The 27,574-nt window shown below is 39.1% G+C and overlaps 1 protein-coding gene across 1 annotated transcript in view; it reads left to right on the top strand.

Moving 5' to 3' along the window:
- Nucleotides 1-27,574, top strand: part of KCNH1 (potassium voltage-gated channel subfamily H member 1) — a 332,954-nt gene that overhangs the window by 70,617 nt on the left and 234,763 nt on the right. The window contains exon 6 of the mRNA XM_031438629.2: nt 6,998-7,390. Within this exon, the coding sequence (XP_031294489.2) occupies nt 6,998-7,390 (393 nt within the window). The remainder of the gene's footprint in view (nt 1-6,997; nt 7,391-27,574) is intronic.

Genomic DNA, 27,574 nt, shown 5'->3' with positions numbered 1-27,574 from the left:
ATTTTCTGTAATGAAACGCTCATTCCTTGGAATTGCCCTCTTACTTCTGTTTTCCATATAATTGCTAAAGAGTTGATATCAGAGTGAAATACATAAGATCTCGTGTCAGACTCTCAGTGCTTGGCCTTAGAGGAATAATTCATGGCCTTTTAACGTAAAGATTTGGAAAAAGAATGTGTCACAGTTCTCCTGATCAAATGTCCTGGCTTCCAAGTCTACTTGCAGAATGCAGAAACCCCATGATTTCAGTGTGGGAGGCTGCATCCCAGAGATGGGAAGAGGAAACTGAATACAAGTCCCAACAACCCTCTGAGTCTAGCCTCGCACCTCTGTCCATACCCTTCGGACACATGTTGTTGGAACAGCAGCAGAGGGAGTGTCTGTGGTCAACCTGGCACTGCTGGGAGGGATGGAGACATTGTTGACTCAGGCCTCGGTAACACAGGGCCTGACAGTGTCCTAGAAAGCATCAGAATGGGAAATTCACTTGTACATAACTGTGGATTATAGTAAACTGTCACAGGAACAGTCATTTTTCGCTGAAAGGGCATTTCCTCCATTGAGCTCCAGGTGACTTAGGTGTGCCATTAGCTGGTGACTGCTTACTTGTGGATTCTTCTGAATTCTTGCTGAATAGTTTTATCGCCCAGACTATATTTTGTAAACATACGATGAGTTACAAAATAGCTCAGACCTCCCTTTCCCCTGCCCTTCCCTTAGCTCAGTACCCAGGACTCCTTCCTTAAATATAATGCTTGTAATTCATCTGTGTTCAGTTCATTTTTTAAAATTAAACTTCTTACTATGAGATAATTGTAGATTCTCATGCGGTTTTAAGAACGAATACAAAGAGATCACATGTGCTTTTTACTTAGTTTCCCCTGATGGTAACTTCCTGCAAAACTACAACACAATATCACAGCCAAGGTACTGACATGGGTGCAGTCAAGATACAGAACATTTCCCTCACCAGGAGAACACGTCTTGTTGCCTTTTTATAGCCTTCCTACCCTTATCCCCTCCTTAAGCCCTGGCAAACACTGATCTTTTCTCTATTCCTATAATTTTGTCATTTCAAGGATGTTATATAAGTGGAATCATACAGTGTGTTGTCTTTGGGGACTGGCTTTATAAACCTCTGGAGATTCACCCAGCTTTTTGGTTGTATCAGTAGTTGGTATGTTTTCATGGCTGAGTAGTTTTCTCTGGTTTGGATGTACCACAGTTTACTTAACCATTCATCTGTTGAAGGACATCCGGGTCAATCCTGATTTTTGATATTACAGATACACTTGCTCTGAGCATTCATGTACTGGTTTTTGCATGAACATGAGTTTTCATTTTTCTGGGATAAATGCCCAGAAGTGTAATTGTTGTTGCATATTTAGTTGTTTAATAAACTGCCAAACTCTTTTCTGGAGTGGCTGTACCATTTTACATTTCCATTAGCAGTATATGAGAAATCTGGTTTATCTGCATTCTCACCAGCATTTGATGTTGTCACTGTTTTTTATGTTAGCTGTTTTGATAGGTACATAGTGTTATCTCATTATAGTTTTAATTTGCATTTTCCTGATGGCTAATGATGTCAAACATCTTTTCATGTGCTTATTTGCCATCTGTATACCTTCTTGGCTGAAATGTCCGTTCATAACTTTTCCTCATTTTCTGATTGGATTGTTTGTTTTTTTGTTAAGCTTTGAGATTATACATTATAAAGTATGTATTCTAGATCCTATTTATTTGTTGGATATGTGGTTTGTAAACATTTTCTCCAAATCATAGCTTGGCTTTTCATCCTTCTAGAGTCTTTTGTGAAACAAAAGTTTTAAATTTTGATGATGTCCAATTTATCAGTTTTTTCCTTTATGGATTGTGCTTGGGGTTCAAGTCTAAGAATCCTTTGCCTAGACCTAGGTTCCAAAGTTATTCATCTATGTTTTTTTCCCTAAAACTTCTATGTTTTACATTTAAGCCTGCAATCCAATTTTTGTGTAAGATGTAAGACTTCTATTGAGCTTCTTTTTGGTTCTTTTTTTTTTTTTAAACCTATGAATGTTTTTTGCTCCAGCAGCATTTGTTGAAAAGGCTGTCTTTCCTCCACTGAATTGATTTTGTGCCACTGTCAAAAATCAGTTTGGCATTTGTGTGGGTCTATTTCTGGGTTCTCTATTCTGTTCCATTAATCTATGAGTCTGTTTTTCTATTAGTATCATACAGTCTTAATTACTGTGCTATATATCAGGTCTTGAAATTGGCTAGACTGATGCCTCCCGCTTTATTCTTACTCAGAATTATTTTAGCTCTGCCTATTCCTTTGCCTTTTCATATAAATTTTAGAATAATCTTGTATATATCTACAAAAACTCTTGCTGGCATTTTTATTAGGAATTATGCTAAGCTTGCATATCAGTTTGGAGAGAATGGAAATCTTTAGTGTGTTGAGTCTTCTAATTTACCAACAGTGCATGTTTCCATTTATTTATATCTTCTTTGATTTCTTTTATCAGCACTTTTTAAGTTTTTAGCATATAAGTTCTGTGCATGTTTTATTATACCTATATCTAAGTAGTTTTTGAGTGATTATAAATGGTATTATGTAATTTTGGTGTTCATTTCTAGTATATGGAAATACAGTGATTTTTGTTGGTTTATCTTGTATTGTGTGACCTTGCTGAACTCATTTGTTAGTTCTAGGAGTGTATATGGAATGTTCGATGTACACATTATGTCATTTTCAAATAGGGATATTTTTATTTCTTCCTTTCTAATCTGGATGCCTTTTATTGTCCTCCTTTTCTTTCTTCCCCACCTCCTTTTTTTTTTCTTTTGCCTTATTGCAACTGCAGAGCTTTATTGAATAAGAGTAGTGAAAGCTGATATGTTGCCTTCTTCTTGATCTTAAAAGGAAAGCCTTCAGTCTTTCTCCATTAAACATGTTAGCTGTAGTTTTTTTTTATATATGCTTTTTATCAAGTTGAAGTTCCTCTCTACTCTTTTTTTTCTGAGTTTTTATCTTGAATAGATGTTGAATTTTGTCAGATTTTTTTTCTGTATCAGTTGATAAAATCATGTGATTTTTCTTCTTTAGCCTGTTACTATGGTGAATTACATTGATTAATTTTTGAATACTGAATTAACTTTCCACCCTTGGAATATACCCCACTTGGTCATTTCTTTATATATTGTTGAAATCTATTTGCTACTATTTGTTAAGGATTTTTTGCATCTATATTTATAAGAGATATTGGTCTGTAATTGTCTTGTGTGTGTGTGTGTGTGTGTGTGTGTGCATGCTGTCTTTGACTGGTTTTGGAATCAAGGTAATACTAGCTTCACAAAATGAATTGAGAAGTATTCCCTCTGCTTTTATTTTCTGGAAGAGATTGCATAGAATTGTTGTTAATTCTTTGTTAAATTTTGGTACCATTGTCCATTAAACCACCTGGGCCTGGAGATTTCTATTTTGGGAGTTTTAAAATTATGAATTCAATTTTCTTATTGTTTATAGGGCTATGAACTGTGGTAGTTTGTGTTTTTCGAGGACCATTTCATCTAAGTAGGTGAATTTATATATGCAGAGTTGTTTGTAGCATTCCTGTTACCTTTTTGGTATCTACATGGTTTATTATTATATCTCTTATTTCATTCCTGATTCTTCTGGTAATCTGTGGCTTTTCTATTTTTTTTTTCTTTTTCAGTCTTGCTATAGGTTTTCAAATTTATTGATTTTTCAAAGATCACTGATTTTCTTTACTATTTTCCTATTTTCAGTTTCACTGATGTCTGTTCTTAGCTTTATTTCCTTCCTTCTGCTTGCTAATTTACTTTTATTTTGTTCTTTTTTAGGTCCTTGAGGTGAGATTGCACATTATTATTTGAGACTTTAGTCTTTTTTCTTACGCAAACATCTCATGCTGTAAATTTCCCTTTCAGTACTGCTTTAGCGGCATTTTGATATGTTGTATTTTGATTTTCACTGAGTTCAGTGTATTTTTAAATTTCCCTTGAGACTTCTTTGGCGCATAGATTATTTAGAAGTGTGTTGTTTTCAAGTGTTTGGATATTTCATTTCCAATTATTTGAATATTTTCCTGTTATCTTTCTGTTATTGATTTCTAGTTTGATTTCACTGTAGTCAGAGAACACACCTGTGTGATTTAAATTCTGTTAAATTTGTCAAAATTTGTTTTATGGGCTAGTACATGGTCTATCCTAGGTAGGGTCCCATGTGCACTTGAAAAGAATGTGCACTCTGCTCTTGCTGGGTGGAGTGCTTTATAAATATCGATGAAGTCCTGCTGGTTAATGTTGTCGCTGAGTTCTTCTATGTCCTTGCTTATTTTCTGTATTGTTGTTTTATCAGAGGTTGAGAGAGGAATATGGATTTGTCTATTTCATCTTTCAATAAGTTTTGGCTTCACATATATTTGGAGCTCTTTTGTTTGCTGCATACACGTTAGGATGTTTTTGTGGTCAATTGACCCTTTCACCATCAGGTAATGTGTCTTTCTGCCTGTTTAGGTTGGGTAATTTCTATTGTTTTGTCTTTAAGTTCACTGATTCTTTCCTATGTCTCCTCCCTTCTGCTGAACCTATCTACTGAATTTTTAAAATCAGTTATTATATTTTTGGTTCTAAAGTTTTCATTTAGTTGATCTTTATATCTTCTCTTTCTGTGCTGAGAATTTCTATTTCTTTGCTATTTCTTTTCTATTTCTTTGCTATTTGAGACTTTCTATTTTTTTTGTTTCAAGTGTGTCTGTAATTGCTCATTCAAGCGTTTTTATGATGGCTATTTTAAACCCTTTGTCAGATAATTCTCACATCTCTGTCATCTTGATTGTTGACATCAACTGATTTTATGTTTTTCAATCAGTTTGATGTTTTCCTGGTTCTTGATATAATAAGTGATTTTTTTTGTTGTTGTTTAAATGGGCATTTGGATATTATTCTGTTGTTATGCTATGAGACTCTGGGTCTTATTTAAACATTTTGTTTTAGGTGGCCACTTTTGACACAGACATGGCAGAGGAAGGGTAGACATCCCCTCATTTCTTCCAGGTTGGGATAGCAGTCCAGGTTTCCAACTCAGCCTCCATTGACACTTGATGGGGGTTCCCTGTTAGTGATGGGTAAGAGTGAGAGTTACAGCTCCCCACAAAGCTTACATTGATACCTCTCTGCATTGTGGGGTTGGGGCCTCATTTCTGCTGGGTGGAGGTGAAAGGAAGTCCAGGCTCCCTACTGGGCCTTCTCTGGTAATACTCCTGTAGGAAGGAGATGGAGGCTGGGTGCTTCATTACAGTCTTGAGAAGGGGGAATTCTTGGCTTCCTGGTAGCCTTTGATGACCTGGATGGGATTGGGGCCACAGCCTTTTCTGTAGTGTTTAGCCAATAGAGTTGTTATTATCTTAAGTGTTCTGAATTTGGGGCTGCCCCCTTCCCAGTCTTTGAGAGTGGGCTTTTGTTGGAACTCTTTTTGTCTGCACCCATTAGTGTTTCCAGGTTGCTGGCTTCTTCCAAGTTCCAAGACTAGGAATATATGAGGCAAAAAGAAAACCCAGAGAACTCACTGCAGGGAACTGTAGTATTCCTAGCAAGTTTGCTTTCCTGTTTGTACCTTTTAGTGTCTTCTTATGTTTGTTTTTCATATAATGTTGAAGGTGAAAACCATCCATGATACTTTCTTGGAACGAAGCTTCTCTGTACTTCATCGTTTGCTAAATCTGCTTGCTTAAAAGCCTGTTATTTAGGGAAATATAACCTTGATGTGAAACAGCATGTGTTTTCAATCCAACTAGACCTAGTTTGGAATCCTGGTTCCATCTTGTGCTAGCTATATGACTTTGAAGTTTAGTCATTCACTTAAAAATTGTCCTGTAGTGCCTATTCTGGACCATGCTGGGTTTTGGGAATTAAGTAATGAGTACCTTTCAGTGCTCCCTTTTCTTCGTTTTCTAGTCATTAGCAAGTCTAGTTGGTTTTACTTCAAAAATATATCCAGAATCGGACTACTTTTCTCCATCACCCCAACTTCTCCCCATGCTTTTGTAACAAGTTCCCTGATTCTGTTCTTCCTTCTCATCCTTTGCCTCAATTCATTATCTACACAGCAGGCATGGTGATCTTTTGAAAGCATGCATCAGATTATTATTCTCTTACTTAAAACCCTATACTCAGACATACTGAGAATAAAAAAACACACCTCCCTATGGCCCACTAGGGTCTGTGTGGTTCCCCCCTGAGTTCATCCAGCATCCCTTCCCCCTTCATTTAGTGTGCTTTAGTCATACCAGACTTTTTTCTTTTCCTGAAAATATCAAAGTTATCCCACCCTGGCATCATTATACCAGTTATCCCCTCTAATTTGGATAACTTTTTCATGCAAAGTTTGAATGGCTGGTGTCTTGTTTTCATCCAGGCTTTAGTTCAAACACTCTCCTTCCCCTACTCCTCAAGTCACATTCTATCAAATCCCCTTGTGCCTCACCCCAACCTCTTATTTAGCTCTTCTTACGATTTGAAATTATCTTGATTTGTGTACTGGACTGAGCTCCCCCAGGGCAGGGATCATGCTGTTTCCTTCATTGCTGTACGCCCCATGTCTAGAACAATTCCTGGCACACAGCAATCAGTATTTGTTGAGTAAAGTTACTTAATTCTCTTGCACCTCAGTTTCTCACTTGTCACATAGAATAATAATTGGCTAATAAAACAAGCTTGTATTTAGAATTAAGTGAGATAATACATGTAGGTGAAGTACTAAATACAGTGACTGGCTCACAGTAAGCCAAATAATGGTTTGTTATTGTTTCATTCTGACTGTTTGTGTTACAGTGTTCACTTCCTTTCTCCCATACTCCTCTGCTACCTGTTCTTGCACCTGGATCCATCTGGAGTGTCATGAGTATTTATCAGTGACAGATGCTGACTGGTTAGATGCTTACAATGAAACCCTAACTTAGTTCTCTCTTGGCCATGTTTTTCTGTACAGGTTCTGCAGCTGGGCTCAGACATCCTTCCCCAATACAAGCAAGAGGCACCAAAGACTCCCCCTCACATCATCTTACATTACTGTGTTTTTAAGACCACGTGGGATTGGATTATCTTGATCTTAACCTTCTACACAGCCATCTTGGTCCCTTACAATGTCTCCTTTAAGACCAGACAGAACAACGTGGCCTGGCTGGTTGTGGATAGCATCGTGGACGTCATCTTTTTGGTGGACATTGTGCTGAATTTTCATACCACCTTTGTTGGACCAGCTGGGGAGGTGATTTCTGACCCCAAACTCATCCGCATGAACTACCTGAAGACGTGGTTTGTGATTGACCTTCTGTCCTGTTTGCCATATGATGTCATCAACGCTTTTGAGAACGTGGATGAGGTTAGTGCCTTTATGGGTGATCCAGGGAAGATTGGTTTTGCTGATCAGATTCCACCACCCCTGGAGGGGAGAGAGAGTCAGGTACATCCCTCAAATCTCAGACCTTGTTGTCATGTCTTTAACTTAATGGTGGGTGGTCAGCAGAAGAGTAATTAAATGGATGGGAACTAGCATGACTGATGTCCGGAACTGAGGGAGCATGATGCTTGCTCGATACCCTCGCCTGCTGTTCTCGTTCTTTGTAGGTCCGGGGGCATCCTGCATGTCAGTGGATGAATGTGGAGGAGACCAAAGGCTTCCCTCCTGTTCCACGTGGAGTGCAAGCCACTAGCTCGGGTGGTGGGGCTGCAGAAGCAGGCATGCATTGTCACTGCATTGGTGAATCTTTCACTTGGTATGCAATTGCTGAATGCCTACCTGTTGGTTATTCTAATTATGGGGACTTTTCTATCACCTGCTGCTGACCTCTGGCTGCTTCAAAGCTAATTAACTTCTGGCAACAGGGATGCTATTTCGCTCCAAGTTTGCTTGCCCTCCCTGCCCTGCCCGTGGTAAATGGTTGGGAAAGAATGAGTTATTTCTTTGCTAACGTGAGTTTTGGAGGTGACTGGTGACATTCGCTTGTCTGTGTTCTCCCTGGCCTACATTTGCTGAGATAGTCAGGCTGTGGTTCATTCTGGCTCTTGTGGCTACAGGGAGTAGTGCTGTTACTGGGTTATACTGATTCTGGATTGTTAGTCCTACAGGCCAAGGGAGGAACTGAAAGAAGATAAATGCTCTGTAAATGTGCTGGAATCAGGACTTGCTTAAACAGTCAGTGAATGGGTGCCTGGGACACGTCGCAGCAGGAAGGGGGCCACTGGGCTGGTTAAAGTGATTTCCTCCTTTGAAAATCCAAGAGTGTCACGTCATTGCAAAGGGAAATGTCAGGTTCTTATCTAGTTTAAGTGTTTGATGGGAATTGTTCTTCTAGTTGACACGTTAGATGGATTAAGATAAGGCAGTTCATCTGGTAAGTCTTCAGCCTCAGATAGTGGTGGCCCTCATTGTCTCCCAATTTGGAGGGTCCCAGAGGTCTCAGTCTGGCTGGGCTGCTAACTGAGTGGGTCATCCAGGAAGCCACTGGGAGGCTGAATTGAGGGAGGATACACTCTTGGGACTAAAGGGAACTAGTGAGACTCAGCCTTGAGATCGTTGGGAGGAACAGCCAGCTCCCTGCCAAGATACAAGATGTGCAGGATACAAGAACTGATGTCTTGCTGGTGGCATAACGATGCCTCTCTGTCTTCAGATCAGTACCAGCAGTGGGGGAGGACTTCAGCCCCTTCCTCTGAGAGCATCCAACTGCCTACTACTTTGCTTTCCAGTAGAGAGGAGCTGACTTTCAGATGCTTCAGACTCAGAACAACCCCTTTGATCTGTGTGGTGTGGTTTTTTTTTTTTTTAATATACTTTAAAATCCCAAGGAATAATTCTCTGCATGGCTTGTATGGATTTTGTAGGGGGATTAAATGAGTCGAGATTTATCATTTACAAGAACAAAATCATCCCTAAAGTGCAATATTGAGATTCTTAAATGTGAGTTTTAGTACATGTTAGGAATATTTTTCTCTGTGAGCACATTTCTGGAAAACTTTATGTTAGTTAGGAAAATATGATCATTTTGGCTTAGATAACTCAACTGATTTGTTTCAGCCTAAAAGAGCTTCTTATACACATATGGGAAATTAAATTTAACTTTAAAAAAACTGGTTGAGTTTTTTAAAATAAACCATTTGCTACTTATAGCAATGGCCTTGAAAGTTTGCAAATAAATAGAACAGTTCTTTGGTTTCCACAGTTTCTTATTAATATTGGCAGAGCTGTAAACGCAGATGTAAATGTGTCAAGCTTACCTTGTAGGTTAGCAGAGCAGAGAGCTTCTTCCCGGGCACTGTGTATGCTGGGTTGGAACTCCTTTGCCGTTAATTGTGAGTACCCCTGATTTCTGATTTCCAGAGTCATGAAATAGACTGTAGTTAGGAAATTCATAATTCCTCTGTAGCTTTCTAGTTGGCAAAGAGTTTAGCATCAAAGCTCTCACTACCATGTCTTGATCCTAAATAATGATATGAATTATCAAGGGGTTATACCTACAATTTGCTTCTGTAAAGACCTGATTTTATTTTATTTTATTTTTTATTGAAGTATAGTCAGTTTACAACATTGTGTCAAATTCTGGTGTACAGCATAATGTTTCAGTCATACATATACATGCATATATTCCTTTTCATACTTTTTCATTATGAGTTACTATAAAATATTAAATATAGTTCCCTGTGCTATACAGTATAAACCTGTTTATCTGTTTTATATATAGTTGTTAGTATCTGCAAATCTCGAGCTCCCAATTTATCCCTTCCCAGCCCCTCCCCCCTTGGTAACGATAAGTTTGTTTTGTATGTCTGTGAGTCTGTTTCTGTTTTGTGAATAAGTTCATTTGTGTAAAGACTTGATTTTATGCTTAGTAACTCCTTTTAAAGCTTTGGCTCACGCCTGAAAGAATGCCATTCTCTAACCTTGATAGTGGAGCTGGGGAAGAGCAACATGAGGAAACTGAGGAGTTGGCTGCTGGTCCTCTTGGTCTCACCCATTAGGATGGCTGGGAACCCTGTGCACATCATTTAGCCTTTCTGGATCACAGTCTTCCTATCTACATCCTGGGGGTGACAGCACCTTACCTGTCTGAAGGTATGGCATTTGGGCAGTGGATTTTGAGTCTCTGGCCAGCTGCAAAATCTGGGAGTTCTAAAAATCTCTTTTGTATTAGTCTCACCTCCAGGCTGACTATGAAAATGGACTAACCTCCTCCCTGTGATGGGAGGGGGAGGAAGGTGGGGTGGGCTGGGGGCAGTTAGCAGGCTATGATAAGTAGACCTCTTGGAGGTCAGAGCCCAGTAGCCCTGTGGAGGTTCAACCCTCTTAACTCACAAATAGGGAAGCAGACCCGGGGGGAATATGACTCACTCAAGAGGGCACAACAAATCATGCAGTCCGTAATATTCCGTCCCCTTCTGACTCTTCTCTATTCTAAATAGTGACAGATTTGATAAAATAGGGACAAAACACTGAAGGATACACTGATTCAAACTGAGTCAAAGCTGACCAAGAAGCTCCTGTGCGTGGCTCACCCGTTGGCTTGGTGGTTGTGGTGGGGAGGTTGGGCACTGGCTACAGGGAGGTGGGTGGCTGCATTTTCCCCAAGGCATCTGAGGTGGTGATGAGATAGGAGGTTTAAGGTGCTGGCCCGGGGACAGATCCAGCACAGTTTTCCAGGCACAGGCCTTTTTGTTAAAAGGCACCATTCAGTCAGTGGACGTGAAGGGCTGGTAGGGCTGAGAGGAGGTTGGAGGGCCGTGAAGGGCACCCCATCTGTTGAACCTGGATTAGGCTGTGGAAATCCCCTCGGGAGGAGAACTCTGATTAACAGCTCAGCAGGTTCACAGTCACCGTGTACTGTCTTCTTACCCATGCTCTAAGATTGTGGCTCCCTCTGCCCTTGGCCCTTTCTCTGAGAGTGTGGGGAGAAATAGGAAATTATTGACTTACTTCTCATAAAAAATACAAGGAACTGACCTCTCTCTGGTGTCCTCCTGATTACACCAATGGAATTGTGCCACAGGGGAGACCACCAACTAGGTGGAGAGTGAGCCATGGTGGCTTGGCCATGTATGTGTGTGGGGTTGGGGTGTGGACGTGGGTTTTGGTGTGGGAGCTCTTGAAGTGAGAGGATTAGACCCTCCCAAGGCTTGGGTCAAGAAAGAGCTAGGTTAAATTGCGAAAGCCAGCAATTGTGAATTCAGTCCCGTGGATGTAGCCTAGGTCCGTGAATTAAGCCACACAGATGACCCCTTTTGGCTCAACTTGTTTCACTTATGTAGATGGCCTACATTTGCGTCATTCTACACCCTGTTGGTAATCATCTGTTTTGTAGGCTGTTTGGGAATATGTTTGCACATTAGTTAAACTGGTAAGAGGACAAAAGGGCTGGAAATGGAGCGAACGGAGCTTGGCATGGGTCTGCCGAAGCAAAGCCAGCGGGATCTCTTTCAAGCACTTTGTGGATTATTGGCCTGGTGTGCTTCATGGATTAAAGATGGAATTATTATTCACAAAACATATTCCCTCTCTTAGGAACCCTTATTGCTGATGGCCAGTGGATTGTGAAAGTGCAAAGGGGAGGATGGAGCCAATCTTGCCATCTCCAGGGTGACAATTCTGGTGCCCTGCGGCCTGGGGCCAAGAGCATCCTTCTGTCCTTGGCTCTGTAGCCTCAGACAGCAGCACCACTGACTAGTGCCGGTCACAGCTGACACTTGCCAAGGAGATGATCACCCAGAGCAGAACAGGACTGAGGTGTGCTGTTGGAGAGAGAGAGCACTGACAGCTTTCCTTTATCTAGTGCTTCTAACTTTCCAAAATACTTTTGCACAGATTATCTTTCTCATTATTGAAATACAGATGATTTACAATATTATGTTAGTTTCAGGTGTATTCCATAGTAATTTGTGGAAACGTTCACCACACCAAGTCTAGTAACCATTTGTCTGCATACAACACTATTACATATGATTGACCATATTCCTTGTTGCATAGATTATCTTTATTCTAGCTTCGTGGCGGTGAAGAAACTGTACTGAGCAGGGAGGAAGGTCAGCTAGGTGTGATTGTCACCCAGCTTTGCAAATTTAAGGAAGTCATTTCATCTCCCTGGACTTTGCTTGCCTTACCCATAAGTTGGGTTCATCCCAGCTCTAACCATCTGTGGCTCTGGGGCAAGTATTATCCCTGCTTTGCAGATGAGGGGAAAGGGCCAGGTTGTCCAGGGAGGGAAGCTGGACTCTGGTCTCCTGACCTCTGGATCTGTGCTTTTCCCTGCAGATCATGCTCCCTTATCACAGATCTGGAGATGGAGTGAACCATGCTGTGCATTTCATTCCTCGGGTCCCCCTCTCTGAATCATTCCCTCCCTGGCCTCTTCTGACCCCTCTCACACAGCTGAGGGGTGAGAAGTTTGGGTGGTCAGCCTGGCTGACCCTAAGCTGAGGTTGCTGCTGCATGTGTGTAGGGCTAGGCAGGGAGCATGGGGGTCGGAAGTGACTCCAGTGGCTGGTTGCCCACCCTGCTTCTCTCTCCTGGGCAGATAGTCACCCCCCTGGGTTCTTCTAGGTTCACTATTCCCAGCTCTTCCATGATTTCCTCATCACTGGTGCTGAAAGCAAATTGGACTCATGTACGTTCCTCATTCATCCTGTTGATTTGTAGTTGTCAGTCCTCACTGTGGTTTCTATTTAGGTGGATGGACACCATTTCAGTTTTCAAACAGATGACTCTGCTGCCCAGCTGAATGATGGTAGGAAGCTGTCAGCTAGAAGGCATGAGATGACCAGGGCTTTTCTTTCTTAGACGTCCAGTGATACAGGCAGTCCCCGTGGCTTCTAGTGGCATTTTTTTTTAATTAATAGACACTATTTTTTCAGAGCAGTTTTAGGATTCTAGAATAGAGCAGAAAGTACAGACACTCCTTTCACCACCCACAGTTTCCCTCTTACTGACATCTTGCATCAGGGCAGTACACTTACTACACCAACACCGATACATTATTATCAGTTAAAGCCCAAAGTTTCCATTAGGGTTCACCCTTTGCATTATACATTCTGTGGGTTTTGACAAATGGATATTGACACTGTATGTCACACAGGGTAGTCTCCCTGCTCTAAACATCCTCTGTGCTCTGCCTGTTCATCCATCTCTCCCCTCCAACTCTTGGCATCTACGGATCTTTTTACTATCTCCATAATTTTGCCTTTTCCAGAATGTCATAATGTTGGAATCACATAGTATGTAGCCTTTTCAGATTGGCTTCTGTTACTTGGAAGTTTGTTTCCTCCAGGTATATCTGAAAGCTTCTTTCTTTTTATTTCTGAATAATATTCCATTGTATGGATATACCATAATTTGTTTATCTATTCCATAATAGCAATTTAAAAAATCACTGAATAGGAGTGGAATAGCATTGGTTATTTAAGCCTGATCAGCAAGGCTTCTCCTGGGGGTTCCTCCTCCTGCGGGTTCCTTGGACATGGAGAGTGGGGCGGAGCTGAGACACTGGCATGCAGACCAGCCCTTCTTAGCAGCCGGGGGTATCTCCTTGATAAAAACCAAAAAATATTTAATTCAAGTTATTATGTCTAATACAGCAGACAGAAATGTGAAATTGTATTGTAGTATCCTCACATTTCATGCTCTTTTCCTTGGCATTGCTATTTCTTGTGTTTATGCTGAGTATTTCTACCATTCATTTATTTTGGCAAAAAGAGGACAAAAGCAGACACCTGGCAGTTACCATCTAAGTGTCTTGTTAGCAGCAGGAAGTGCTGTTGATGGGTGTGTTTCTCTTTTGGTAATCGGGACTTCCCAGCAGTGGCCACTGGCTGAGGTCTGATTTCAGTGCTAGTATCAGTTTTGCCGCTGTCCCCAGATTGTGAGAAGAATCCATCATAGAACTTTCCCTCTTATTTTAATTAAAAAAAAAAAAAGTCAGCCTTCTTCCTGACTTGAGCTCTCAGTGTGTGAAGGATTGTGGAGGTGACGGGCCTCTTGTTCAAGTAGGGGCTTCAGATAGAAGACCGGGCTACAGGTGCTGTACCCTACACTGACACCTGACTCGTGATTGTTCTTGGTGGGGGGTGTGTGGGATCAGGGGAGTGGCTTGGGGGAGCATTTTTAACAAGAGGAAGTTGATTCTGGGTGGCTTCCAGGCAGCAGTGATTTACTGTGAAACTGTGATTCCAGAGTTTTAAAAAAAATGTAAAGGCTTCCTGATGCTCGGCGGTAATGCAAGAGCATTACGCTTTGGAGCAAAACAGACTCAGCTCACATGCCTGATTCCCCTCTGCTCTCACACTGTCCGTTTCCTCCCGGCTCCTTTTTGGCCAATCCAAGTTCTACTTTTATTTTAGTTCTCCATCAGTGTTTTTTGGTGCCCTGTTTACGGTGTTTTTCTTTAAAGAAAACTTACCAACTTAGGTGGTAGGGGATGGGAATACAGTTATTCAGTCTGCTCCCAGTCTAGTGGGGGCCACAGGTGATTGACACTGGCACAGAATGTGAGAGGTGCTGTTCCAGGGGGTCAGCTCAGGGTGTTCTGGCTTACTAACTAGCGAGAGAATCTAGGAGGGCTTCCTGGAGGAGGTGACTGGGGTTAGTCTGGTGAGGAGTAAGGAGGGCAGTCTTGTAAGTGAAGAGATGATATGCAGAGCAGTGTGCTCCTGGGGACTAGCAAGGCATTCCTTATGTCTAAAGCAGAGTCAGCATCAGGAGAAGGAGGAGTGCTGAGAGAGGGAGGCAAGAGCCAGGGATATAGAGTACCAGGGTCTTGCCAAGGAGTTTACATTTTGTCATGTGGGCAAAAAGAAGCCATCAAGAGTTTTCATTAGGTGTGTGACATGATCTAACTTTGATTTTTGCAAGTGCACCCAGACAGCAGTGGTGAGAATGGGAGGGAAATGACATGTGTCTCCATTTTCCCTCCTCTTATTTCATTGAACCTGTGTCATTCAGGCTGTCACCTCCACCACTGCACTGAGCCTTGGTCACAAATCAAGTGACTGTGCATGCTCAGGTTTATTTTTGGACTCTATTATGTTCCGCTGCTTTATTTGTCTATTCTTATGTCAATACTAAACTGTGTTAATTGGCATAGCATAACTGTAAACATTAAAATCAGTTACCGCCTTTGTTCTTTTTCTTCCAGACTGCCACGCCTGTTCTAGGTCCTTTGCACATACATTTAAATTTTAGAGTCAATTTCCACCCAAACACCCCCCTCCAAAAAAAAAAAATCTGTAGGGATTTTGATCAGGATTATATTGAATCTAAAAGCCAATTTGGAGAGAATGAAACTTTTAATATTGAGTTTTCCAGTTCATGTAACAGCCATATAATATCATAGGTCTTCTTTAATTTCTTATTTTGTAGCTCTCAGTGTCAAGATCTTACAGCTGATTTTTTTTTTTTGGTGCTTTGTCAGTGGGATTTAAATTTTTTTTACTTTTAAATTGTTTGTTGTTAATATAAACTATTTATTGACTTTCGTGCTTGCTTTGGCAAAACATTAAAATTCTTTACTAACTTTGCAGCGAAGTTGCTGAATTTGCTTATTAACTTGATATTTTGTAGGTTCTTTTGGATTTTACATATACAATCATATTTTTGTGAATTAAAAGTATTTTATTTATTTTCTTTCTCAAATCTATATCTGTTATTTCTTTTTCTTGAACTAGTGCTGGCTAGGATCTCCAATGTAACGTCAAATGGAAGTGGAGACAGTAGACATTCTTGTCATTATTAACCTCAGGGGAATATGTTCAGTATTTCACTGTTAAGTATTTTGTTGACTTTAATTGTTTTTAGTTTGGAAACACTCCTTACTAGATTAAAAAAGGCCTCTAATATTCCTAGTTTTATGAGAATTTTTATCATTAACAGGTTTTAAATTTTACCAAATACCTTTTCTACATTTATTGAAATAGTATTTTTTTCTTCTTACTTTTGTGAATGTGGCGAATTATATTGATTGGAATATTAGTCCACTTATTTTTATCATAATTGATATCATTGGGTTTTAGTCTACCATCTTGCTATTTGTTTTCTGTTTCTCTTACCTGTTTGTAGGTTCTTTAATCTTCCTTTGCCACCTTCTTTGGATTAACCAAGTATTTATTATTCATTTGATTTTCTATTAGCTTTCTATTTGTATCTTTTTGTATTCTTTTAGTGCTTATTGTAGAGTTCACAACTGCATTCTCTACATATTAAAAGCTATTTAAATGAGTACTTTTACCACTTTTCAAATCACATAAGATCTGTACAACAGTTTAATTCTACTTATCCCCTTTCTTGCACTTTGTGTTATTTTTATTATAAACCTACGGGTCTTTGTTATCATTATTGCCTTAAATGACCAATATCTTTTGATTTATATATTTTTCACTCTTCCCTTTATTCTCATTTCCTTCTGCGATCATTCTTCTTTCAGCCTAAAGATCTCCTTTAGTCTTTTTCCGTAGTGTCGTTCTTTTGGTGATGAACTTTTTAATCATTAGATTGAAATGTCTTTATTTTGCATTATTTCCCCTGTGCATTGAATTATAGATTTACTTTTTCTTTTTAACTTTTAGCAGTTCAAATTTGTTACTGCTTTTGATGAGAATCCAGATGCTGTTTCATTGTTCTCCTGAATGTGATGTTTTCCCCCCTGAGGCTTCTTTTAAATTTTTCTCTTTATTTTTTTTTTCAACGTTTATTAAAAGTTTCTAGGTGGGGTGTTTTTTTTTTTTTTAATCTTGCTTCATATTTGCTGAGCTTCATGAATTTGTGGATTGATGGCTTTGATAATTTTTGGAGAAACTTTCTGTTATATTTTTATATAGCACTTCTGCTCCATTCTCTCTCTTCTTTGCTTCTAGGACTCCAATTTTACGAATGTTAGATGGTTTGACTATTCCGCATGTCTCTAATGTTCTGTTCTTCATTCTTTTTTCGTATCTATGATTCGGGCTAATTTTTGTTGACATATTTTCTAATTCACCAATTCTATCTTCTGCTGTGACCAGTCTGCTGTTAAACCCATCCAAATAGTTCTTAATTTCAAGGAGCGTTTTCAATTCTAGAATGTTCATTTGATTCCCTTTTTCATTTTGTAACAGGCTAATTGAGATATAATTTGCACACCTTACAAGCCACCTATTTAAAGTGTATAATTCAGTGGATTTTAGTATATGCACGGAGCTGTGCAACCAGGACCAAAATAAATGCTAGAATTTAAAAAATTAATTGTGGTAAAATACACATTACGTGAAATTCGCCATCTTAACCATTTTTAAGTTGGCAGTTCTGTGTTTACATTGTTGTGGTACTATCACTACTGTTTAGCCACAAACTGTTTGCACCTTGCAAAAGTGAAATTCTATACCTATTAAACAATAACTCTCCATTCCCCCTGCCCCATAGCCTCTGGAAACCACCATTTTTCTTTCTGTCTCTGTGAGTTTGACTATTCTAGGTGCCACATTATTGGCATTATACAGTAGTTGCCTGCTTGTGGCTGACTTTTTTCACTTTGCATAACGTCTTCAAGGTTCATCCACATTGTAGCATATGTCAGCATTTCTTTTTTTGGCTGAATAATATTCCATTGTATAGATATACCACATTTTAATATATTCATCCATCAGTGGAACTTGGATTGCTTTCACTTTTTGGCTGTTGTTAATAATGCTGTTGTGAACATGGGTGTACACATACCTACTTAATTCCCTGCTTTCAGTTCTTTTGCTATATACCCAGAAGTGGAATTGCTGGATCATATGATATGTTTAATTTTTTGAGGAACCACTATACTGTTTTCCACGGTGGCTGCACCATTTTACATTCCCACCATTAATACATAAGGGTTCCAATTTCTTCACATCCTCACCAGCACTTGTCATTTTCTATATATAGCCATCCTAACGGATGTGAGTAGACATCCTTATGAGTGTGAGGTGGCTTTTGATTCCTTTTATGAAAAATAAGATTTTCTTTACTAGTTTTTCTTCATCTTCATATATCTAAATACAGTTAGAGGAAAAGTATTCAGAGAGGTAGGAGAATGAGAACACTGCACTGGAAGATGAAGTTGTCGCAAAGGAGGAGTGATCTGCTGAAAGACATTGGTGGTCTGTGGTGGAGCTGTGCAGATATCTTATGATTTGTTCCTCTGTTATCTTTCAATGTTTAACTATGGAGTCCACATATGTTAGCTTATAACAAAGAGTGCTTCAGGCTTCAGAGGAGAAATATTCTGTTTCAGTGATGTGCTACCAAGGGAAGCCAGACTAATAGCTAAATTTGAGAATTTCAGGGCAATTTTTAGAAAAAATTTTTTATTTCAATTCTTACATGTTACCTATAACAATTTGGAAAATATAGATGAAGAAATAAAGATTGCCAATAATTTTATCTCATTGTTAACATTTTGGCATCTACTGTTTCAAGTCTTTTCTTCCCCCTTAGAATATATGCATATATATGTTTACATATGTTTTATTAAAATGGAATTATACTGCATATAGTGAGTTTTAACCCACTGAATTGTCTAAACAAGAGTTATCTTTCTCTGACAGTAAATATTCTTTTATAACAGAATTTAAATGATTAAATGATAGTCTATTATATAGACATATCATAATTTACTTAGCGTTGGACATCTAGATAATCCCCCCTTTTAAAAATTTCTAAAAATCATAACAATGCCACAGAGAATATCTTTGTAGATAAATCTGTATCATACTCTTGATTATTTCTTTTCTTATTCTTTTTTTTTTAATTGTATGGTACAACATATGTAGGTAAGTACTCAAAATAGTTTTAACATTGGTTTTATTGTTCCTGAAATATGCGGTACAATTTACCAATGGGGCAATCTGGGCCTGGAATTTTCTTTTTCTGAGGAGGTTTACAATTATGAATTTAATGACTTTAATAATCAAAGGCTTCTTCAAATTATCTGTTACTTCTGGAGTTAGTTTTATAAACTATATTTTTCTAGAAATTAAGAAAATGAGTTTAAATTTGCAGAGTTATTAGTGTGCAGTTGTCCATAAATAATATCCTTTTATTTTTTAATGTCTGTAGGCTATATAGTGCAGTCTCTTTTTCATTCTTGATTCCTAATATTGGTTATATTCTCTCATTTTCATTTTCTTGCTCTCTCTCTTTCTTCCTAGTCAGCATTGCCAGGGGTTATTAACTTTATTATTAAGTGTTTTCAAAGAAACAACTTTTGTTCTAGAATTTTGGAATTTTTATATCTTTCTGGTGATTTATGCCTTTTAGTATTATGAAATGTGTATGTCTATTAGTAATTTTCCTTTGAAGTCTATTTTGTGCAATATTTATAAAACTATAGCAGTTTTTGTTTGTTTTTAGCATTTACATGGTATATTTTTCTATCCTTTAACATAAATACTGCTATATTTTTATATTTTGGATATAGCTCTTCTTAAAGGCCTATTTTTAATCCAGTCTGACACATTTGCATTGAAGTATTTAATTAACTGCCTTTCATTAATGTGATATTTTGGTTTATATATTGTTATTTCGCTCTTTTTTGTCCTACTTGTTCTTTGTTTTTTTTTTGGTTTTTTTTTTCATCTCATTTATTACTTCTTTTGGGTTATTCCAACCCTATATCTACCTTTTATTTTCTTTCACTATTCCTTTAATGGGTATCCTGAAAAATACAACATGATTTTTCCAGTTATTATAAATTAATACTTATGCCTCTTCCTAGATGTTGCAAGGATTTTAAAACACTTTAATAATTTTACCATCTTCACTTATGAGCTGTTATTGTCAAGGGTAAATATATTGTATTTTCATTGTTGTTTTATGCAACCAATACTCATTTGTATCTGTTATCCCTTTCATTGTTCCTTAGCCCTTCTACCATCCCTAACTTCCATCTGGTAGATTTTTCCTTCTAGCTGGAGAACACCTTTTAGTATTTAATTTAGTCTGTGGGTGATGAATTTTTGAGTTTTGTTTGTTTGAAAATGTCTTTATGTTGCTTTAATTCTTGAAAGATGTTTGCACTGGATATTGAATTCTAGATTAGAAATTACTTTCTTTTGGTTATTTGGATACATTTTCCCATAATTATCTGACTTCTATTATTTTTTGAGAATTCAGCTCTTGGGCTAACTGTTGTTTCATTGTAGGAATTCTTTTTTTATGTGATTGCTTTTAAGATATTTTCTTTTTGTTTTCTTTTTTTCCTTTCTTATCCTTCTTTTTTTCTCCCTCTCCTTTTCCCTTTTCTTTTCTCCACCCCCTTCTCCTCCTTCTTCTTCTAGCAGTTTTGTTACAGTACACCTAGGTATGGCCACCATCTGTCAGGGACCTTGTGGGTATGAGATCATTAATGAAAGAGTGATTGATAAAGGCATTGGGCAATATATAGCAAAACAGCAGGGGATCATGCAGACCTGGGGCTAGTAATAGCAGGAGGCTGGATTAAGATCAGAATTAGAATTCTTGCATGAAGGAGTAAGAGGAGCTTTTACTAAAAGCTGGAAGCAGAGAGACAGTATGGAGAAAGCTGCTTTACAGGAACTGGCACTTTTGGTCAAGAGATGCAGGCAGCCTATGGTGACCTGGAAGTTAGCTGGGAAAATAAATAATCTCACTTTCCTTTCTTCTCCCTCTAATCTCTATTGGTTTTTCTCATGAAAACGTTGGATACTGAGCATGAGAGTGGATTTAGAGGAGTGTATGGGGTTCATAGGGATTCTTGAATCTGTGACTCAGATGTCACAAATATTTTCCATAAAGGAGCAAGTGCAAATTTTAGACTGTGTTGACTGCATATGATCTCTTCTCCGTCTCTTCTTTTATGACCCTTTAAAAATGTAAAAACCATCCTTAACTCACAGGCTGTATCAAAATAGGCAGCTGACCAAACCTGGCTAACCCCTGTTATGGATTGAGGGGGTTTTGAGGGGATCAATTTTAGGGAATTTGCAGCCACGACCTTTTTATAGTTTTATTTCTATTTTCTCTTTCCTCCGCTCTGGAATTCCCAGGACACATATGTTAACCCTTCTCACTGAATCCTGCCTCTTCCAGTTGCTTTTGTATTTTCTAATCTTTTGTCATATTTTTCTTTTCTGATTCATCTGCCAGTTTCCTAATATACTCTTCAGCTCTGCCTAACTACTCTTAAAATCTATTGCATCCTTAGTTTTGCTTATTGTGTGTTTTAGTGTTAGAATTGCCATAACCTTGTTTTATAGTTTCTAGTCTTCTGTTGAAATTCTTGATCTTGCCTTTTATCTTGTCAAATACATTAAGGAGAATTATTTTAATGTTTATTCAGTAGCTTCACAATCTGGAGTCTCTGTGGGTCTAGTCCTGTTGTTATTCTGTTGTTTCTCTTCATTTTCTTACATATTGTTTCATATCCTCTTGTGCCTGGTTATTTTTGATTGTGTAGTGGACATTCTATGTGAAAAATTGTAAAATATTGTGGGTCTTAGGATGGTGTTGTTTTCCTCCAGAGAATATTAAAATTTGCTTCTTACAGGTAACTGTAAGAGCACAAGCATCCAGGCTCAGCTGAATATAAACCCAAGGACTGAGACCATTTGAAGCTGTATTTCAAAACTTTTTCTGGTTTACTTTGCTCTGAAGAATAGCCATTGTGTTTCCAGCCAAAAGCAGGATTACCTGGGCTCCTTTCTTCGATAGCCTCCAGACTTTTCCTTTTGTTCTCTTAAATCCAGGAGGCTGTCAAAAACAATGCTTAGATCTTCAGCCTCTTAGCTGGCTCTATAGAATTGGCAAGTACTCTAGGGGAAGGCTGTTTCAAATGTTGGACTTACTCTTTGGGTTTCCATCATCTTCGGGATTTACTTTCATAATTCTTCAGTGCTTTGCTAGCTTACTGATTCATTCAAGCTGATTAAAAAAAAAAAAAAAGTCTGTCCTCACGAATGGAACTGGTACCCTTGTAAGAAGAGACTCCAGAGAGCTAACTAGTTCTCTTTCTACCACGTGTGGATGCAATGAGAAATCGGTTGTCTGCAACCTGGAAGTGGGTCCTCACTACAACTCTACCATGCTGGCAACCCAGTTTTGGACTTCCAGCCTCCCAAAGTGTGGGAACTAAATTTCTGTGGTTGATAAGCCACCCAGTCTATGGTGCTTTGTTAACAGCTCAGACTGACACTATTCAACCCTCATAGAGTATTATTTAGACTTGGATTATAGCTAAATTCTGTCTTGGACTACAGATCCATAGTGCATTATCCACAATTCTAAAATCCAAAAAAAGCTGTGAAAGTTGAATTTTCATAACCTATTTCTTTGCAGCATCTACACTGACCTGAATGTACTTGGAGAAAGCTGACGTGAATGGATGTGTAGTACTTATGGGCTTCATGTGTCCAATTTAGTCTAAACATTCAGACATTCTTCTACAGAAATATTAATGTACTTGAGGATAGGGTGCTGTCTAGCTCTAATCAGGGGTATCTGGTCATATATGGTATATGGACTCTATTACCTGTCTGGATTCTGAAGCCCATCTGGGCATAAGGGGTTTAGGTAGGGCATTTCGGACCTGTTTAGGTAGTTGTGTATATTGTAAGTTCAAGAAATGTGTCTCAGTCCTCATAGAACTAAGTTCAGTTTATTATTCTTGGAAGGTGTTTTTTCTGTACATTTTTAATTGGGCTATGAGTAACAGAAAACCCAAACAACAGTGGCTTATCTGTCTCTCCCACCATTACAAATCTATTGATAGCCAATTGCCAGTTTTGATTCAGTGACGTAAGGTTGTCTGGACTGAGATTTCTGTGATTCTCTTGTTCTTCCCATGTGGCCACAGGATGGCCACTCTAGCTCTAGCCATCAAGATCATGCTCCGAGTAGGAAAAAGGAATAATGGCAAAAGGCAAAACAGCATGTAATGGCTGAACCTGTTCCCCTTTTAAAAGAGTTTTTTGGAAGTCTATCCAATGATTCCTACTTATATCTCCTTGGTCAGAATTGTGTCCTATTGTTGCCCCCTCTCTGTAAGGGAATGAAGGCGGTATCGTTTTTAGCTTGGTACACTGTGCCATCCCCCACTCCCGCCCCAAATAGAAAGTCCATAGTAGAAGGAAGGGGAAATGGGAATTGGATAGATAATTTGCTGTCTTGGCTACAATAACAAACATCTTTTGAGAACTAATTAAGTAATGTATTAAGTAATGTAACTTAAGAAATGTTTAATAAGTGACACACATTAGCTCTTGAACTCCTCCCAAGAATCTTACGAATTTGGCATCTCAGCATCCCGTCTTACATAGGAGGAAAGAGAGGCTCAAGTCATTTGCCCAAGGTAATCAAGTAATCTTAGAGCGGGACTTGAATAAAGGCTTGTTTGGGTCTAGAATATGCTTTCAGCCAGTAGGCTATACATCTACTAGAGTATACTGTTGAAAGGTTAGGCAGAAGCCAGATTGTGCAGGGCTTTGATTGTAAAAAAAAAAAAAAAAAAAAGAAAAGAAAAAAAATTAAGTGTTTAGACTATTCCCAGGCCTGCATCATTGTTTCTAAGTGGCTTGGATTATGTGTCTGTGCCAGTCAGATCTCTTGACTTCCCGCTATGCGTTTCTTCTGTTATTGTCGAACCTTGTGCTTTTCTTTAGCAAAAGCTTGGAAAGGAGCCCATTCTTTAAGATCCTGCAGAGACAGCATCTTCTCCATGAAGTCTCTTCCAGGTTGACGTGTTCCTTCCTTTTCTGCATTCTTACAATATTTTATGCACACACAAACCTAAATATCTTTATGTTACAGTCGTGTCATTTTCTTACATGATTAATTGTGATCAAACCCAATTTGATTGGAGAAAAGGGACTGTGTCTTGTTCCTCTGCAGTTTGTGGCACTTGGCATAGTTTCTGGCACATAACAGGCACCCAAATTTTGGCAGAATAAGGAAGACAATGAAAGTGAATTAAGATCACACAATTCAGGATAGTAAGAAAAAAAGTCTGCAGAAAGTGTGTTTTTATTTTAACTAAAATGCTGGACAGTTGGTGGTATCATCATTTGAATGTGATTGATAGCAGCTGTTCATGGATGGATATCATATGGTAACAGGAGAATGTTGGCAGTGTTGTCAGTTAATTAAAATTTGCTTTTAATTCTTTTATTGCCTTTTAAAGTTTAGAAGAGACCTTTCCCCATAATACTTCAGAAGACTTTCTTTCCTGATACTAATGTAATTACTTCGTATTTCTATAATGTTCTGTGTTGTTTATTTTGATATCTTTTCTTTGAATCTCACAAAACCTTTATAAATATAGTTTTGTATGTATTACATCTGACTATTGAGGAATCCAAGACACAAAGAGGTTGGTGCCATTGCTGGAATGCATATAATAATAAGTGACAGAACAAATCGGATCTTCTCAGTGGAGATTCCAGAATCATCAACTGTTTGGATGATGCGTTGTTTAACTTTGACTTCACTGCAGACTGGGGACCCCATTTGGCTTAGACAGTGGTGACTTCTATTGGATTATCCATACCAACAATAGCATGCCATAGCCACAATTTATAGAAAAAGGAGTCCATAGAATGTGGAAACTCTACTAAAGGGTTATGAGAATTAAGACTTCCTGGGGAATTAGTGTCAAACATATTCCTTTAAGCACAGGAAAGCTCTGTAGATAAGACATGAGGTTTGGGGATTAGCTGAGATGTATCTCAGGGTGCTGGTTAGGAAACTAGTAATCATTGACTATCAGATAGCAGAGGCTTTTGTAGGAACTAAAGAGTAAACGTTCCTTTAAGAAACAGTAGTTTGTGTGTGTGTGTACGTGCACACGCATGTTGTTACCTTCTTAATATGTTGAGAGTTTCTGAAGGCAGAGATAATACTCAGTACTTATTAACTGACTACGCGAGTATCACTGTATACATACTGGAAATTAGAGGGTGTGAAAAGCACTCCTTTTAGATTGAATGAGAAAACCCCTAGTAGAGTGATCTGTGATGGTCAAGAAAAGTCCCTTAAAAAACCATCTCTCCCACTAGGCTCCTCAAAATTCTTGAACTTTTTTTTTTTTTTTTTTTTTTTGCTCCTTGTTACTTATTATATGTTTTCGTGTTAAGCAAAGTAACATAAATCAAAATAGTGCATGAGTTTTCAGTCATTATAATTGTGAGGGTAGTGGTGGGGGCCTGATCTCTCATAAACTTTGGTGAACAGGACAGAAGAGTGTGTGCTCCACCCTCAGACCCTGGCCATGTGGGACAAGGGCCTTGCCTGGGGCTTTTGAAAGTGTGGCCTGCCTCAGAGACATGGATGACGGTGCCAGAGATGGTCCCAGTGGTCCAAAGACGGACCCATGAAAGTAGCACAAATGGTGAGTGTAGACTTACAGATTGCTGGACCATTTGGGGCCATATAGGAAAGAGAGATGACACCTCATTACAGGGAAGCATAAAGAAAGAAATAGAAAATAAAGAGTGCTGAGCAATAGCAGAGAATTCCTTTTTTAGTTGCGTTTTGATATAACCAGATTTCTTTGAAATGGATTTAAAAAGATAAAAAGATTCTATTTGAAGAGAAAAAGCAACAAACAGCATGGTAACACTTAGAGGAAAGAATGGGACCTTGTAAAAGATGTTATTTCAGATGTTTTATAGAACCCCTTATTTATGTCTCAATCCAATAAAAGTATTTTTTTTAAAGCAACCACTAGAACAGATGAGATAGTAAATATGAATGCATTTTCTGCTCTTCGGGGAAAAGGTATGACAGAAACATACTACCTCACTGCTATTTATTCACTGGGTATCGATTGAACAGCACCAGAAATAGAGCTCTGTGTTTAGGGCTTTGGGCATTTTAGAAAAAAATATAATTTCTTTAGGCTGAGGGTTTCGAGCCAGGTCTACAAGAAAGGGGTAGCCAGGGATGAGCAGAGAGAATGGTCATTCGGTCAAACAGCAGCACCCTTCATCAGGAACGAACCAACTGCTTGCTTGAGTCTGTCTTTTACTAGCTGTGTGACCTTGGGCATGATAGGTACCCTCTCTGAACCTGGGTTTTCTTACCTTTAATGAGGGTGGTGTCTATCTTGCAGCTGTTGAAATTAAATGGGATAACACGTGGAGACGAGTGCAGTGCCTGGCGCATCGCTGGCACTTGGTAACTAGTGCTGCTGTTATGATTTTTGTCGTCATTGGCCTTGGAAATGATCTGAAAGAGCAATGACTAGCCCCAGCAAGATGCTTGGCCTTGGAGGGTACTGCTGGTGGGAAGCTCACGTTTATGCCTGAGGTTGTAGACTGGAACTACCTGAGGATCAACTCACACTCAGCCCCTCACGGCACCTTGGCTAAAAGCAAGAGGCCCCAGTTGCAGGAGAGATTTTGCCCAGACCAGAATGGCAGCTGGAGGATTTCATGGCGAGTCTGGCAGATGGCTCTGCCTTGAGGGAGAAGTCCTGTTTGGACAGATGACCCCGTAACCGAGCAGACTTACTCCACTGCTGCGGCTGTGCTGATTTTGAATTATGATGCCAACAATCCACTGAAGACTTTAATATCACAACACATCTAGTGGGGCTTAGCCTGCCTCTGATATCTATTGATACGATTTAGCTAATTTTGACAATTGACTTCCTTTGAGTCATGGTTTACCAAGTGGAGCTTCAAATACGGAAAACATAGGGAGATGTTTAGAATGCCGATGATGAGGAAGTTTTAACCAAGGGAAAAGTAGCATCAGGAGGCAGGAGTGAAGAGGGACCCTCAAGGCTGAGCAAATGTATAACCATGGCCTGGAGCATGAACAGTTGGGTGTGGGAGCTGCATGGGAGCTGCCCTGGAGAGGGTGGGGGGATAGTGTGTAAGGAAGGAAGTGGGAGCTGAGGCTTGAGGATGGGGGGTTGGGCTAGACCATGGAGGGCTCTGAATTCAGGGTACCCTTTTGATGGTGTTACTTGCAATATTCCTCCTAGACTTTAAGTCCAGCAGTGGGAATTGATTTTATATCATCTTGTCCAGCAGGGGCCAAGGTAAGGGCCTTTGGGGAGCCTCCCACATACTTACCTTGCCTGTTTTCCCGTAATCCGTGTTGGTATAACCAAATATCGGTTGTCCGGGTTATTGTGGAGTTCTAACTACATATTCTAATGCTTTAGCACTTTAAGTTTTTTACCGTAGCTTTTTCTCCCTATGAAATCTCATTTTTGAGTCTCATGATCAAAATGGATGGAATATTGATCTTGGAACCAAAACAGTTATCACTTACTGAGTTCCTAATATGTATTGGGAAGCGTGCCAGTGGTCCATAAACATCTGAATGAATCCTCCCAGTTGTGCAAGGTGGTCCTTATTTTTTTGCTGATGAGGAAACCAAGGCTTAGAAGGTTAAGTAACTGACTCTCTCATAGACCCCCTAGGGGTGAAGCCAGGGTTGGAAACCACATTTGTCTGATTACTGAGTCCATGTTCTTTCCACCAAACTCTGCTGCCACCCCTCCTTCTTAATGGGGTATCTAACGTCCAGAGAGGGGACCTTGCCCAAGGTCACACTTGG

Source organism: Camelus dromedarius, chromosome 21 (genome assembly GCF_036321535.1).
Source record: "Camelus dromedarius isolate mCamDro1 chromosome 21, mCamDro1.pat, whole genome shotgun sequence".
NCBI lineage: Eukaryota > Metazoa > Chordata > Mammalia > Artiodactyla > Camelidae > Camelus > Camelus dromedarius.
Note: the sequence above shows the minus strand (reverse complement) of the source record. Positions and strands in the feature narration are given on the sequence as shown.